This window comes from Sciurus vulgaris, assembly GCF_902686455.1.
Source record: "Sciurus vulgaris genome assembly, chromosome: 1".
Taxonomy (NCBI): Eukaryota; Metazoa; Chordata; class Mammalia; order Rodentia; family Sciuridae; genus Sciurus; species Sciurus vulgaris.
Genome location: NC_136461.1, coordinates 52,680,777 through 52,694,460, shown reverse-complemented (window position 1 = coordinate 52,694,460; position 13,684 = coordinate 52,680,777). Strand labels below are relative to the sequence as shown.

Sequence of the window (13,684 nt, the reverse complement as noted above, 5' to 3'; positions counted from 1 at the left end):
TGGCACAGATCAACCAGCTGGAATCATATTTAGTTGTTTTCCAGACCCACTCACTTTTCTATATAATTTTTTCTGTGAAAAAGTTGTCCAGGGGTCAGCAAAAACCAGTGCTTTATTTTGAGTTGAAAAATCCTACATTTACATTTTATCTCCCCAATTACAAGCTCTTTGACCTTGAACAAGTTACTTAATCTGTTTGAGTCTCAGTTACTCTGGCTGTACAACAGTAATGATATCATATGACTTGCATATTAGCTATGAGGATTGGCTGAGATAATGGATGTAAAAGTCCCTGGTATAATTCTTGGCAATTTGTATTAATCAATATATTAGCTTTCTCTATTTATGCCACAAAGCTCTCTGAGATGTTCAGTAGAAAAACTATGTGAATTTAAAATTTCATGCCTGTTGAACATCCGTGTTATAAACCAACCTGCACTAAAAAGAGAATTAAGGTACAGGTTAAGGCTAAGATACAAAAATGATAATTTTCCTGAGCTTAAACAACACTTCTATGGTTCCTGCCACAGCAGTGAGGAGCCTATCTCTCTAGTATGGTGGCTGCTGCCCAGTGGAACAGCTATACCCAAACAGATTTGGGTCTCTGGGCCACCCAGGCTTGTCCACATTCAATAACAGAAATGACAGGGCAAGACTCTCATTGAACAATGACACTGCACTAGAAGATTGAACTCATGGGATATCTAAGAGTACCTGCTGGGCCAACCAGGTCTTACCTCCTGAATATGCAATAATATTAACCTCTACTATTTTCTCCTACCTTTAGAGTAGCATTAAATAGTAAGGATTATATGTTGCATTACATAAAATACTATAATGTTTATAAATTGGCTAACTGGAAGCTAGGATGTCAATAGAGTTTAAACTCCCATTCCACCATTCCCCAACATTGCATGATCTTCAGGGTGTGTGTGTGCACGCGTGTGTGTGTTATGGTAAATATTCACACTGAGCAAGAGAACACTGGTTTTGCTTGAGGTGGAAATTCTGAAAATGAAATTTTGGCATTTAAAGAACTCTAAGACTTAACCAAGAAATATGACATATAATAGTAAAAATATTGACTCTAATTTTTTTTTTAAAGTTTAAACAGCAAAGCAAAATAAAATTAAATGAAGACCAATAGTGTTAATTATGTTATTCCACTTATTAGACAAAGAGGATTAGCTAATTTAAATGGGAAGACTTTTTCCCTAAAATTTATTATGAGTGTCCAATGAATAATATGGCCACTAACCCACGGAGAACATAAATATTTGTTGAATGACTAGTCCTCTGGATTTGGCACAAGAAGAAAAGACAGGCTTTGGAAGCAAGAATCCTACACTATTTAAGTGAATTCTTTTGCTGAGAGTCTCGGGAGGGAGGTTCCCGCTTTCCTGAGAGTAAGACCCTGTCAGGTTTCAGTTCAAGATGCAGCACGGGTGCGCCATTCACAGTGAGGGCAGTGACCCTGAGTTCCTTGCCGGGACCTCTAGCAACCCAAATGCTGACAGATGTGAATGAAAAGCAAAAAGGGATGTGGGTTGATTTTGCACAGAGAAGGGAAGGCTCAAGTGGGCTATCACAGAACAGCTTTCAAAGATTGTTGGAAGGACAACCTTTCTCTTAAAACATGCTTAAACCGAAGAGAAAGGGATTGAAGATAGGACTAGAAAGGATTTTTTAAAAAATTGTGGTAAAAATGCATAACATAAAATTGACCATCTTAATCATCTTTAATTATACAATATAATAATTTTCCTTACATGCACATTGTTGTGCAATAAAAGGATTTTTTGACAGTGAAGTTTGTAAAACAATTTGAATCTATCTCTCTGTCTAGTTGGAAGGGTAGGGGATCTCCTTCTTTGAAATTTTATAAAGCAGCTCACATTCTGAGCCCTGACAGCCTGGCAGAGATGATTTCTTAAAAATCCCGTCTAACCCAACAGCTTCAGGGCAGGGCCGAACTCTGGCTGGCCCATCGCTGGAGTGGATGCTGGAGTGGACACTGGAGTGGACACGTGGATCAAAGCATGTTTGAGCTGCCTGAGGCAGAAGGAGAGATATACAGTTAGTCTTCCCATTGGCTGAAGATGAATTCTAGCACCTGAACTCTGATTCCACGTCATTTGATTTTTTTGGTTTTTAAAATTTTTTTTAATTTAGTTGTAGATAGACACAATACCTTTATTTATTTATTTTTATGTGGTGCTGAGGATCGAACCCAGTGCCTCACACATGCTAGGCAAGCAAGCGCTCGACCACTGAGCCACAACCCCAGACCCATGTCATTTGATTTCTAAGCATGGTATGTGGATAATGGTTTGCTTGAACCTGAGGCTTGTGGAATAAGGGCAGCTCTGCAGGGCTGGGTTTACCTTGGGTTTATATGCATTCAGCATCGACATCTCCACGTTTTGGCCTCTGACATGCTTTGGTTGCCGCTGCACTGGTGGTGACGGGGACTTCTGGTTGTTGCGACAGACACAGATAAAGAAGAAGAGGAAAGCGATGGCTAGGGGAATGGCCACGCTCGGTACCAGTATGTACAGGATTTCCATTTTATTCTTCTCCTTGGAATCTTTCGAATCTGGGTGTAGAAATGAAAGAGTGAGCTATTTTGTTAAAATAACACGTCTAACGTTACATTGCATAGTTTAAAATGACCTTCTTCTATTCTTCTATACACACAAATCCACTGTGAGAAAAAAGAATCCATTGCTTATTAAAATTTGTTTCCATCAAACCTTCAACATAACTTATTGAAGTTTAAAAGTTTAAAGTTCAAACGTTTAAAAATTATAGAGAACATGACAAAGATTTTGTATGTGTGTGCCTCTCTCTAGCAGCAGACCTGCATTTCTCTAACACCTTAAAAGTTAAACACAATGTAAATGGACTATATACACGCAAGAGCCTTAATGTGGACCACAGGGGTCTTCTTCCTTTGGACGCCAGCCCAGATCAACCACCACTACCACATGGTGTTCCAGACATCATACCCTTGTCTTGGCTGGTGGGGACTTACAGGTACAGTCCTGTATCTTCTGGTTTCAACATTGCTAAAGAATGCTGGCCTCAGGGTCCCAAAAGCAACTGGTCTGAGAATATGGGAATCTGGAGTCAGGGCCCATTGGGTCTCTGATGAGCTGTGTGACCTGATTAGATCATTTACGTCTCTGGGTTTCACTTTTTTCTGATCTGCCGAAGTGAAGTGGAATGTTCTGGATGGTGTGTACAATTCCCTCCAGCACAGAAGCACTATATAACTTGACACTTTTTGAAACCCCAGAATTCTTCTTAAATGGTTTCATATGAACCCAATAATTGTGAGTGCTAACACTTTGAAGTGTGTGTTTGAAACTTTATACATCCACTTTACCATTGCTTGGCAAAGAATATATGTATAGAAGGCTATGAGGTATGCTTTTTTAAAAAATTGATTTGGGTCTGGCCATTAAAACCCAAAACTTAAGGCATATATTTTCATCAATGAATTATTTAACTGGTAAAACAAACATGAAATGGTAATTAGAGGGGTTATTTAATGACATGTCTTGACCACCAAAATCAACGATCTGTTTTAAAGAAAATCCAAATACTGCAAATTCGGCTTGACACCAAATTCAGAGATGATTATTTATTTTACAAAAGAATTAACATGCGTCCCTTCAATGATCCTTCCACTCATTCAGTAAGTCAATAAACAAAAGCTACTATATGCCTAGAACTGGTAGTGGGAATGTAAAATTACATATGGCATATCCTTTGCTCTTGAGGAGCTCATGGTCTTATAATGAAATAGACAAAAAATAATTACAATATATTATTATATAAAAGTATGCTAGAAGGATGAAAACACCTAAAACTTCTTTTAAATATGGAACTTCCTGTTGGGCACAGTGGCGTGCACCTGTAATCCCAGTGGCTCAGGAGGCTGAGACAGGAGTATCTCGAGTTCAAAGTCAGCCTCAGCAAAAAGTGAGGTGCTAAGCAACTCTATCTCTAGATATAATACAAAATAGGGCTGGGGATGTAGCTCAGTGGTCAAGTACCCCTCAGTTCAATCCCCAGTACCAAAAATAATAAAATAAAATAAAAAGGGCTGGGGCCAAAGCTCAGTGGTTGAACATTTTCCTAGCATGTATGAGGCCCTGGGTTCTATCCCCTGGGGTGGGGGAAGAAAAAAGAAGAGGGGGCACCTCCCTGGTACATGTAAAGAGAATGGGTTTTGTTTGTGTATACCTTCTTTAGGAGTCTTTTTTTCAGGTGAGATGTATTAGTGAGCATATTTTTCCTTATTGTCCCCTAAATAGACTTAGCATGAGATGTTAGAAAGGAATACCAAAAACTGGGTGTTGGGAATGTGCTCTGTGGGTTAACTCTAATAAGGGCTTGGGGAGGGCTTAAATCTGGTCATTGAGTATATAAAAATAATAATTTAAATCCCTTTTTATGTTTCTACTGGCACAAAATCATGTTTGTGATCATTATTACTATGGAACAGGAACTTCAGAGAACAAACTCATTTTATCCGCACAGCTAACTCCATGAAGTAGTGACATCCTTATCCCCATTTTAATAGGCAAGGAAGCTGAGGGACAGAGTGGTTAAGTAACTGGCCCAAGGATATGCAGCTGGGATTTTCCCCGTCAGACTTGCTCCTAGCCTCCCTGCAATTGGGGAAAGCGAGCTATTTAAGACCCATCTTCCCATAGTAGGTTCATAAAGGTCAGAAGGGTGAGAGGGATCTGACGGGTGGAGAATAACACTGAAGCTTTGAAGTATGTGATGGCTTTGAACTCCCCAGTTTATCCACGGTACCAGGTGAATGTATACCTGGCATCGTTGGGGGGTACACTCTTCACTGCCAGGTGCTTCTACATGTCTGTGGATGGATGGAGAGGAATCACACGAGTAGACACACAGACACACAGTGGATACACTTAGATACGCTGCTGCAGATAAAGGGCAGTGGACATTTTAAGGTCAAAGACCTCTCATTAGTTCCTTTGTCATTATCTAGACGAACTTGAGTCAGCGCTTCAGACACCCTGAGCAAACTCATCCACAAATTAAAAATAATAATACCTATTTCATAGAACTGTTGTAAATAACAAACAAAGTAACACGGTAATTGCCTATTCTAGTACCTGTAGCGACTTGATCTCTCAAAGTTCACTGTCAGAGTAAAAGTGCATTCTGGGAAAAATGTTTGGGGCTGGGAATTTTAAATAACTCTAAGCAAGAAACAACCTCTCTGATTTCCATTTCCTTCTTTATTCAAAGGGAATGAATCACCCAATCTTACTTAGTTCATGTGAGAATCAAATGAGATAATATTCACGAAAGACCTTGAATAATTGAAAATTGCTATACAGTTGTTGGATGCTCTGTTATTAACATTATAGAATTTCTCAGTACCCTGGGGTGGGGGCAGATCTCTGTTATTCTTGGAATTTTAGTGAAATCATTATAAGCGTAACGATTACAAAAGGAATGAGGTTAATTCAGCACTAATGTAACGCTAGTCATTTTTCCAGCCTGGATTTTTAGCAACAAGAGAAAGTAAGGTCTCACCTGTCTGGCAAACAAAGGAGTCTATTCTGTATTCATAACCTATCAACTTATTCAAGGAAGGCCTTTTATTGTAAATGGGCGGTCTGGGACAAATCCCCCTGTAGTTCTGCAGGAGAACAAACTTCAAGAAGCTAAATCCTTTAAATACACTCAAAGTTGGCTCCTTTTGCTCACGCAGAGGGTACGCAAAGGAGCACAAGGGGTGCAATGTCTTCCTGCCAAGTGAAATAATCAAGCAGAACAATACTTGGTGGTGTTGTAGGTGACAGAAAACAAATGAAGGCCTATTGTAAGTCTATATACAACACGGTTCCTTCCCCACACGACTCTGAATTTGGTCAGAAGGGGGATCAATCTCTGGCTCAAAAAAACCTTTAAAAAATATTTTCCATAGCACAATTAGCCTTACTCATGAAAAATTAGAATACTAATTTCTGCCCAGCCCCTTTAAAATGCCCAAGCATTCTTATTCCTCATTTTAACCCAGCACTTGAGTGTAATCTCAATCTTACAAACACAGAAATGGAGGCTAAGAAAGGATACACAATGAACCAAAGCTGAACAGTGGTGAAGTTTCTGGGTTGGAATGTGAGCAAGCCTGTCCACCTTCAGTACTTCTATGAATCTTAAGCTACATCACTAATGAAAATTACTCCAAAATATTATATGGAATTGTTATCCATTATTCTTAAGATTCCAATATTCCCTTTCAGTGAGATCTAGTATCTAGTGGGGATCATACTGTTAAGACATTGCATTGGAACAATGGACATTATTCTTAGTATTCACTTGAAAGGGTAATAGAAACCTCAAATGCAACCCACAGAAAATTGGCCACAAAGTAGAATGGTGAAGATTTTTAATACTTTGGAAAAACTGCTTAAAAGTTAAATGCACATATTAGCTACATCAAGTTAAATACTTGGGATTTTTGAAACCAATAATTTGGTCCAGATCACATAATTAATTTCCGCTTAAAAATCAACTATTTTGTATCTCAGTTCATATCTGACATTCCTATTTTATTTTTACAATGACATTCAATACTTTGATTAGTAATTAAAAATAATAGAGAAAAATATTTCTTTTTTACCCTGGGGTTTACAGCAAGGTAATCATGATTTCTTATTCAGAAGATACTTTCGTAAAGTGAAACATCATCTGGGATATTACTTTGAGTTTTAACAAGGAAATGCTCTGATTTTTAAATATGGCAAAGGTGGGAAGAAATCTTACTGAAACTTAGAATTCAAAGGAAATGAAACAAGTTTAAATATGAACTTGTTTTAAAAATTTTTAAAAACTAAAAGGAAACAAAGAAGAATCACCACCATGTATTGTTTAAAAACTATAAAACAAGCATGTCTGTGGCATATAATGATATTTACACACACCCTGGGAAGTCAAAGGAAAAAGGTGGTAATTAGGCCTTCAACTGGCTTTTTGGACCCTGGCATTCATTCTTTTGACTCGATGATGGAACTATTAAGTAGATGATCTATTGCCTAATGTATTCTCAAGTGAATTCTTTAAAAAAAAGATGCCGAATAGGCCATATCAGTGATTAAATTTTTTTAACATCTTGTTTTTAGCTGTTGATAGATCTTTATTTTTTATCCATTTATTTATATGTGGTGCCTCACACATCCTAGCCAAGTACTCTACCACTGAGCCCCAACTCCAGCCCCTGATTAAAATTTTTCTCTGGAGAAAATGTTTAAATTATAATAAGTAAGGGGCAAAAATTCATTTGTGAGCACTTGGAAATTTTTAGTAACTGTAATCTCTACAAGTTTGCTAAAATTTGATACACAGTAGAGGCCTCAATTTTACTCCTCTATAACCGGAAAGAGTTGAGCTCATCTTTGTTTTTGAATAATTAAAGAGATTTTCAATTGTAAAAAGCATACAACATAAAATTACCATCTTAACCACTTTTAATCATGTAGTTCAATATTGTTATGTTTATTCACCTTGATGTGCAACCCATCTCCCGAGGTTTTCATCTTGTGAAACTGAAACTCAGATCCATTGAACAATTCTTCATTTCTCTCTTCCCCAGACCTGACAACCACCATTCTACTTTCTGTTTTTATGAATTAGACTATTTTAGGTTCTCATATAAGTGGAATCATATAGTATACTAGCTTATTTCATCATGTTATAGCATGTCACAGGACAGGATTTCCTTCTTTTTAAAAACTGCTTAATATTCCATTTTATGTCCATACTATTTTTTTTTTTTTTTTAACCATTTATCCATTGATGGATATTTGGGTTGCTTCCACCTTGTGGACCTTGTGAATAATGCTACAATGAACACGGGTGTGCAAATAGCTCTTCACGACCTTGCTTTCAACTCTTTTGGGCAAATATCCTGAAGTGGGATCCTGGATTATATGGTAATTCTATTTTGAGTTTTTTGAGGGACCTCCATACTGTTTTTAATGTAAGTTGCACCATTTTACATTTATCAGCAGTGCACAACAATTCCAACTTCTCCACATTTTCAGTAACACTTTTTTCTTGGATAATGGCCATCCTAATAAAAGTGAGATGGTATCTCACTGGGGTTTTGATTTGCATTTCTCTAATGCTTAGAAATACTGAGCAACTTTTCATGTTTGTTGGCCGTTTGTATGGCTCCTTTGGAGAAATGTCTTTTGGAGTCCTTAGTTCACTTTTTAATTGGGCAAATCTTTAGGTGCCAAAGTTTGATAAATTGTATAAAATTTAATCTCTTTCAATTTTGATAGAGGGGTAGACTAAGCACATTTAAACTTCAAGGAAACATTGATCAGGTCGTAATTGACTCATGATTTTCTTTAAAAAAATGGAGGCATAAATATCAATATCATTAGATAGAATTGTAATTCACTATATGCCTTTACCTAAAAAAGTGTTAATTAGAAATCAACCACAGAATTCTAGAGGGTTTGGCTTTAGGGAAACTGCTTATTCAACATTGTCATTGATAATGATGTTTATCCAACTTGAAAAATGTCTGAATCTAGGAAAGTTACCCAACTGTTGAACTATTGAAAGAAAAAGTGAGAAGCTCAAAAATTAGGCTAAAATAATGAATCTAAACCAGCAATTGAAATTTTACAAATAGATATATTAACTTGTTAATGACTTTGCTAATGACTTTGCAAATTAGGCTAATGACTTTGCTTTATAAAATCTATAATTAGAAAAATCTACTAAATGTTGATATAATCACTCTCCTCATAGCCCCCCAAAGAGGAATGCTAACAAGTTTTAGTGGAGATTTGAAGGCTCAGTTGTACCCAGCAACAGTGTGATGAAATTATTCTAAAAATTTCCCCTATGGCAGTTAGGGCAATGGAATAGCCCTCACTGGCAATCCTGAATAATGATAAGAATGTCATGGTCCTCTTCTCCCTGCTCTGATCACAAAACACTGAAAGGTGTCTTCAGTTCTGAAGAAGGGTCTCCTGTTATAAAGAAGGGCTTTGAGAGAGCAAGAAATACCCATAAGAGGAGAATGGGTAAGGAAAAGTAAGAGGGGCTATGTATTTTTCAGAACAAAGAGAAAATCAAATAATGAAAATGATAGATGTCTTCAAATCTGTACGAGGAATTACACCAGAAGATAAAAACTCTATCTGCCTCATCATATACAACCACAAGACTGGGATCCTAATTAGAAAAAGATAAACTCCATGTTTGTATAACTGCATCAAAATTGACTCTATTCTCATGTATAACTAAAAAGATGGAATTTTATAAAAAAAAAAAAAAAAAACTCAGTCTAGTCCATAGACTTGCTCCTTATTAGAGTTAATTTTTTTTTTTTTTAGTTAGTGGTCAGCATTAAAAACAATCCGATTTCACATAAAAGTTTTGTTTTTTATCTTACAAAGGCAGACGTTTGAACAGTGAGAGTCATCCAACTTTGGAGTGGAACAATTTCTCCATCTCTGGAGCTTTCTAGCAATGTTCATGATTTCTATGGTTCCTCCCAAGGTTCTGATTTTATAAAATGCATTGGTATAACTTATTAGAACCCCTAATAAACTTTTGACTCTCATATGAAGCAATTTAAAATCAATGATGATATTTCCCTGCAGTGCCCTCAGCCCACCAGATCCAATCAATGCTGAGGCTGACCTCTGTGCATGGAATCAATGGGCACCCTTGATCTTGGCTTCCAGTTAGGTTTGTTCAATAGAAATCATTAGCAGGACATGAAGGCAGGAAAGTATGGTTGACACATTTGTTCCTCTTGCCTCCTTCTTATTGGGTTGCTGATGGTTGTCGGCATTCCTCTACTAAAAGCTACCATATGCATTGGACAGCCCTCTGGTCATCCATAGCAGGCTGGTAATACTTTCCATTCCTCCTAGTCCCAGATTCTGCATCTTTCCATATTGGTTTCTCCTAATAACACCTGTATAGACAATTTCTTTGAAAATTTTCCTGAGTCTGTCTGTTGGGTCATTTATTTCTTGCCAGAACCTTGACTGCTACAAAGTCAACAGCAACAATCATTGTGGCTTAACATCAGAATTCTGCTGCCAAAGGGTTAGGATGACTATGACCTCTTCCTACTGATATTGGTGGCCTCAAAGAGTAAGGAGCTTTCAAAAGCTTATTTCAAGAGAAGCTTAAACACTGAGTAAATGAATCTATATTGGGGAGAACTAAAAGAAAACTTTGAAAGAAAATTATTTTATGGTTAAACTGTTTATGGAATATGACTTAGCTATATATATGTTTTGGGTCACAACTGTTCTTTGTTGAAAATGTGTAAAGACTGGAAACTAAAGGGCATCTTAGAAATCCCTGTAGCATAAAATAACTGTTCTAGAAAGCTTCAAAGTATAGAAATCACTGCTCTTTTCATTTCTTCTTTACCCCTCCCCACCATTCAGTTCACTGTAATGTTCAATTTTGGTTTGAAGAAATGGCTGAGAGACAAATTGCCGCACAACAGGTCTTCTATGAAATATGGGAGAAGGCTGCTGACAGAATATGTTAAAAATTGCAGTGTTCGCAATCTGGAAAACATCTGCCTTGCCCCTAACTGTAAACCACCACATTGTAGAAAATGGTTGTGACAAAGCAGAACCCAGGGTGCGTGTTTGTAAGGTCATGGGACAAGTCAAGGCTATTCAGACCCAGAACAGGGCAATATGCCCTTTGGCAAATTGTTGCAAGCCCAGGTCTTAAAAGGAAATATAAAATAATAGACCAGGTTTAAAACTCCATGGTTTCCTACTTTTCTTATCAATGGGAATTCTTCAATGAAACTGGTTTAGGAGTAAAAAAAAAAAATACTACTGCTCGGGGCTTTGGGTTGTTCGGTTGGGGAGAAGCAGACAATGCTGGCAAGGCTAGGGGGAAAACCATGACCTCAAGTCTTGATCAAGTAATAAAGGGTCAAGGCTTGACCACGGAAACACCAAAACAAGCAGGATTCTGGCTCTCCATACGAATAAAAAAGAAACAAAAGTGATCTCAATAACTTGGGGAGGAAAAAAGAGCATAAGTCATGCAAAACAGCCAGATCATTGCACAAGGAACTTCCAAAGACACTGTTTCCACAGATCTGCCTGCAGATGGGTAGAAAAGCAATGGTAAGGGCCACGTGAAATGGCGAGCCTGAGAGGATTGTGTAGATGCCAGCTGGAAAAAAAATCAGCAAAACATTTCTTTTTCAATTTAGCTTCCACCCAACCCACAATACTTGGTGGTCAAAGCCTTGCAGACCAGATCTCTAAGATGAGGGCCAGCTTTGACTACTGGGGATCTGGGGCTACGTAGAAGCGAAGAGAGATGGGACTTAATGAGAAAAAGGGCAAATTCCTTGAGACCTGGGTGGGGTTGCTTGGGGAGCTAGACCATATGAGGGCTGTGTCTAAGTGAGACACCCTGGGTCTTTCAGAGAAGATGTCTTTGTGGCTGAGCCTTCATTTCTTTATCTCTGGATATGTGAATAAGAAAATCAATGGACATTATCCCAGAGAATTCATAATGATCAAAGAAAAAGAAAAATGATAAAGGAATATTTATTCCTCTGAAATAGTCTAGAATTTGTTCTAGAAGCAGTTATAGCATGGTGGACAGAGGATGGGATCTGGGATAGGGTTGTATGGATCTGGTTTGCATCTTGGCCTCGATAAAAACAATACTGCCTCAACTTCTGCATCAGGAAGATGGAGATGATCCCCTTGATCTTGTGGTTACTGAGAATTAATTAGTTCAACACATTTTACTAAACATCAGCTAAGTCTTGGGGCAGATGCTGGTGGAAAGAACGAAGCATAATGTTCACCAAGCACTTTCATCATTAAAAATGTAGAGCAGACAGCGTTGGGAATTGGAAGACAAGAAAGACTTAATGTGATCCAGCCTTTCTTCAATGGATTCTTCACTGGACTTAAGCTGCATGAGGGCATGGTCTGATCTAGCTTGCTGGAAAAGTCTGAAACATAGTAAACTTCACAATATACATAGGTTTCAGTGACTGATTGAATACATACTTTATCATTGTAATTGTCAGATGCCTGGGACATGAAAGAAAAGAGGGAGGGTGAGAGGTCAAGTCTTTCTCAAACTGTCTCCTTTGGTGTTTTCATTTCGTGTCCTCTAGATGCTTTCTGGGCACTGGCACACAATCCTAGCCAAGTCAATTTCCAAAATTCACAGTAGCCACTTTGGGTGGTACTTCATTTTATGTTCTGTTCCAGAGTGAAAGTTAATGGATAAAGCATCTGCAGCAGACAGTTTGTTTATTCTAGAAAGTACAACCAATGTTCACTTTTTCTATTTCATTAGGCCTATACTTCTTTTAACCTTATTTAGTTGACATTAAAACAGAAGATGTCATTAGGAAAATGAGAAACCCATGAAGATTTTGAAATCTCAACTTTGAAATCTAAAAAGAACTAAGGAACCACTTGGGATGGCAGAAAATAACTCATTTCAATCGTGTTATACTAGTTTACAACTCATTGTGAGAAAAACAGTTATAGTTAATGTTGGTCTATCTATCTGTCTGTCTGTCCCCACACAGAGTCATAGACATATCTAAATCACATAGTTTAAAAGTCTGGCTATAGATCGGAGGACCTTGTCTCTTTCTTTTTAGCCATGTGACCTTGGACAAGTTACTTAACCTAAATCTCAGTTTTCTTTCTTGGGCATTAAACAAACAAACAAACAAACCCTACTCATTGGGGTATGGAGTTACTTATTCATGACAGAATGCATTAAAAAATCTTAGTGTAGTTTTTGCTTGACTATAACTACATAATAAATCATAATCAGTGTTTATTATGGTTATTGTATTGTCTGTGATTGGATAGTATAGAAAAAGTTTCCTTGGCCCTGGCATTATTGACATTTTGGGCTGGAGAATCTTTGTGTGTGCTATTCTGGGTTTTGTAGGGTGCTTAGCAGCATCCTTAGCCAGTAGCATCCCCCAGACCCCTCTGTAGTGATAAATATCTACTGCTACTGCCAGTGTTCTCTAGAAGGCACAATTGCCCAGGCTGAGAACCTCTGGTGCAGAACAAAGAGCAGTGATCTAGAGAGAGGAGACCCAGTTTCTGTGAGGTAATGGGTGATCTTAAGTGGGCCTCTCTCTGGGCTCTGGGCCTTGGTTTTCTCATGGTGCTAGAAATTCCTACTTCATCTTTTATGGTTTTTGTGAGGATTAAATAAGAAAAATCAATGCTCTACAGAATTTATAAAAGTAGGATTCCATTATGATTATTTTGTCAGAGGTGGGCTGCTGAAGGTTGATTATGAGAAATCTTGTCTCAGTCTACAGTTGATACTGACTTGCTCTCTTCTAGAACTTTCACACTAGGGAGCCACTGGACTCCCAGCAGCTTCTCATTCACGTAAGGAGTTCCTGTTCCTTTAATCAGTGTATTTGTGACTTGACTTGAAGAACTCAAGAGGGACTGTTTTCTTTCAAAGTAACATGAAAGGTTCTTTTAAAATAATTCTAAGTGGTGAAAACTGCCTTGTTATCTCTGGATTTAATTTTCATCTAAATTTATCACTCATGTGACTAGAAGTAATCAGTCCCCAGAAATTTAATTGTCATCTTCAGGTTGATATT

General features: G+C 37.7%; 1 protein-coding gene across 2 annotated transcripts in view; it reads right to left on the bottom strand.

Annotated features, from left to right (window-relative positions):
- The window catches only part of ROR1 (receptor tyrosine kinase like orphan receptor 1), a 415,961-nt gene that overhangs the window by 13,656 nt on the left and 388,621 nt on the right, over positions 1–13,684 (bottom strand). The window contains exons 8-9 of one of the 2 annotated variants that reach the window (XM_079130945.1): positions 2,385–2,596; positions 159–2,052 (exon numbers count right to left, since the gene is read on the bottom strand). In XM_079130945.1, coding sequence (XP_078987071.1) covers positions 1,843–2,052; positions 2,385–2,596 — 422 coding nt within the window. In that variant the 3' untranslated portion in view covers positions 159–1,842. Of the gene's footprint in view, positions 1–158; positions 2,053–2,384; positions 2,597–13,684 lie in introns of those variants that run through there. The other variant, XM_079130944.1, reaches the window with a different exon arrangement.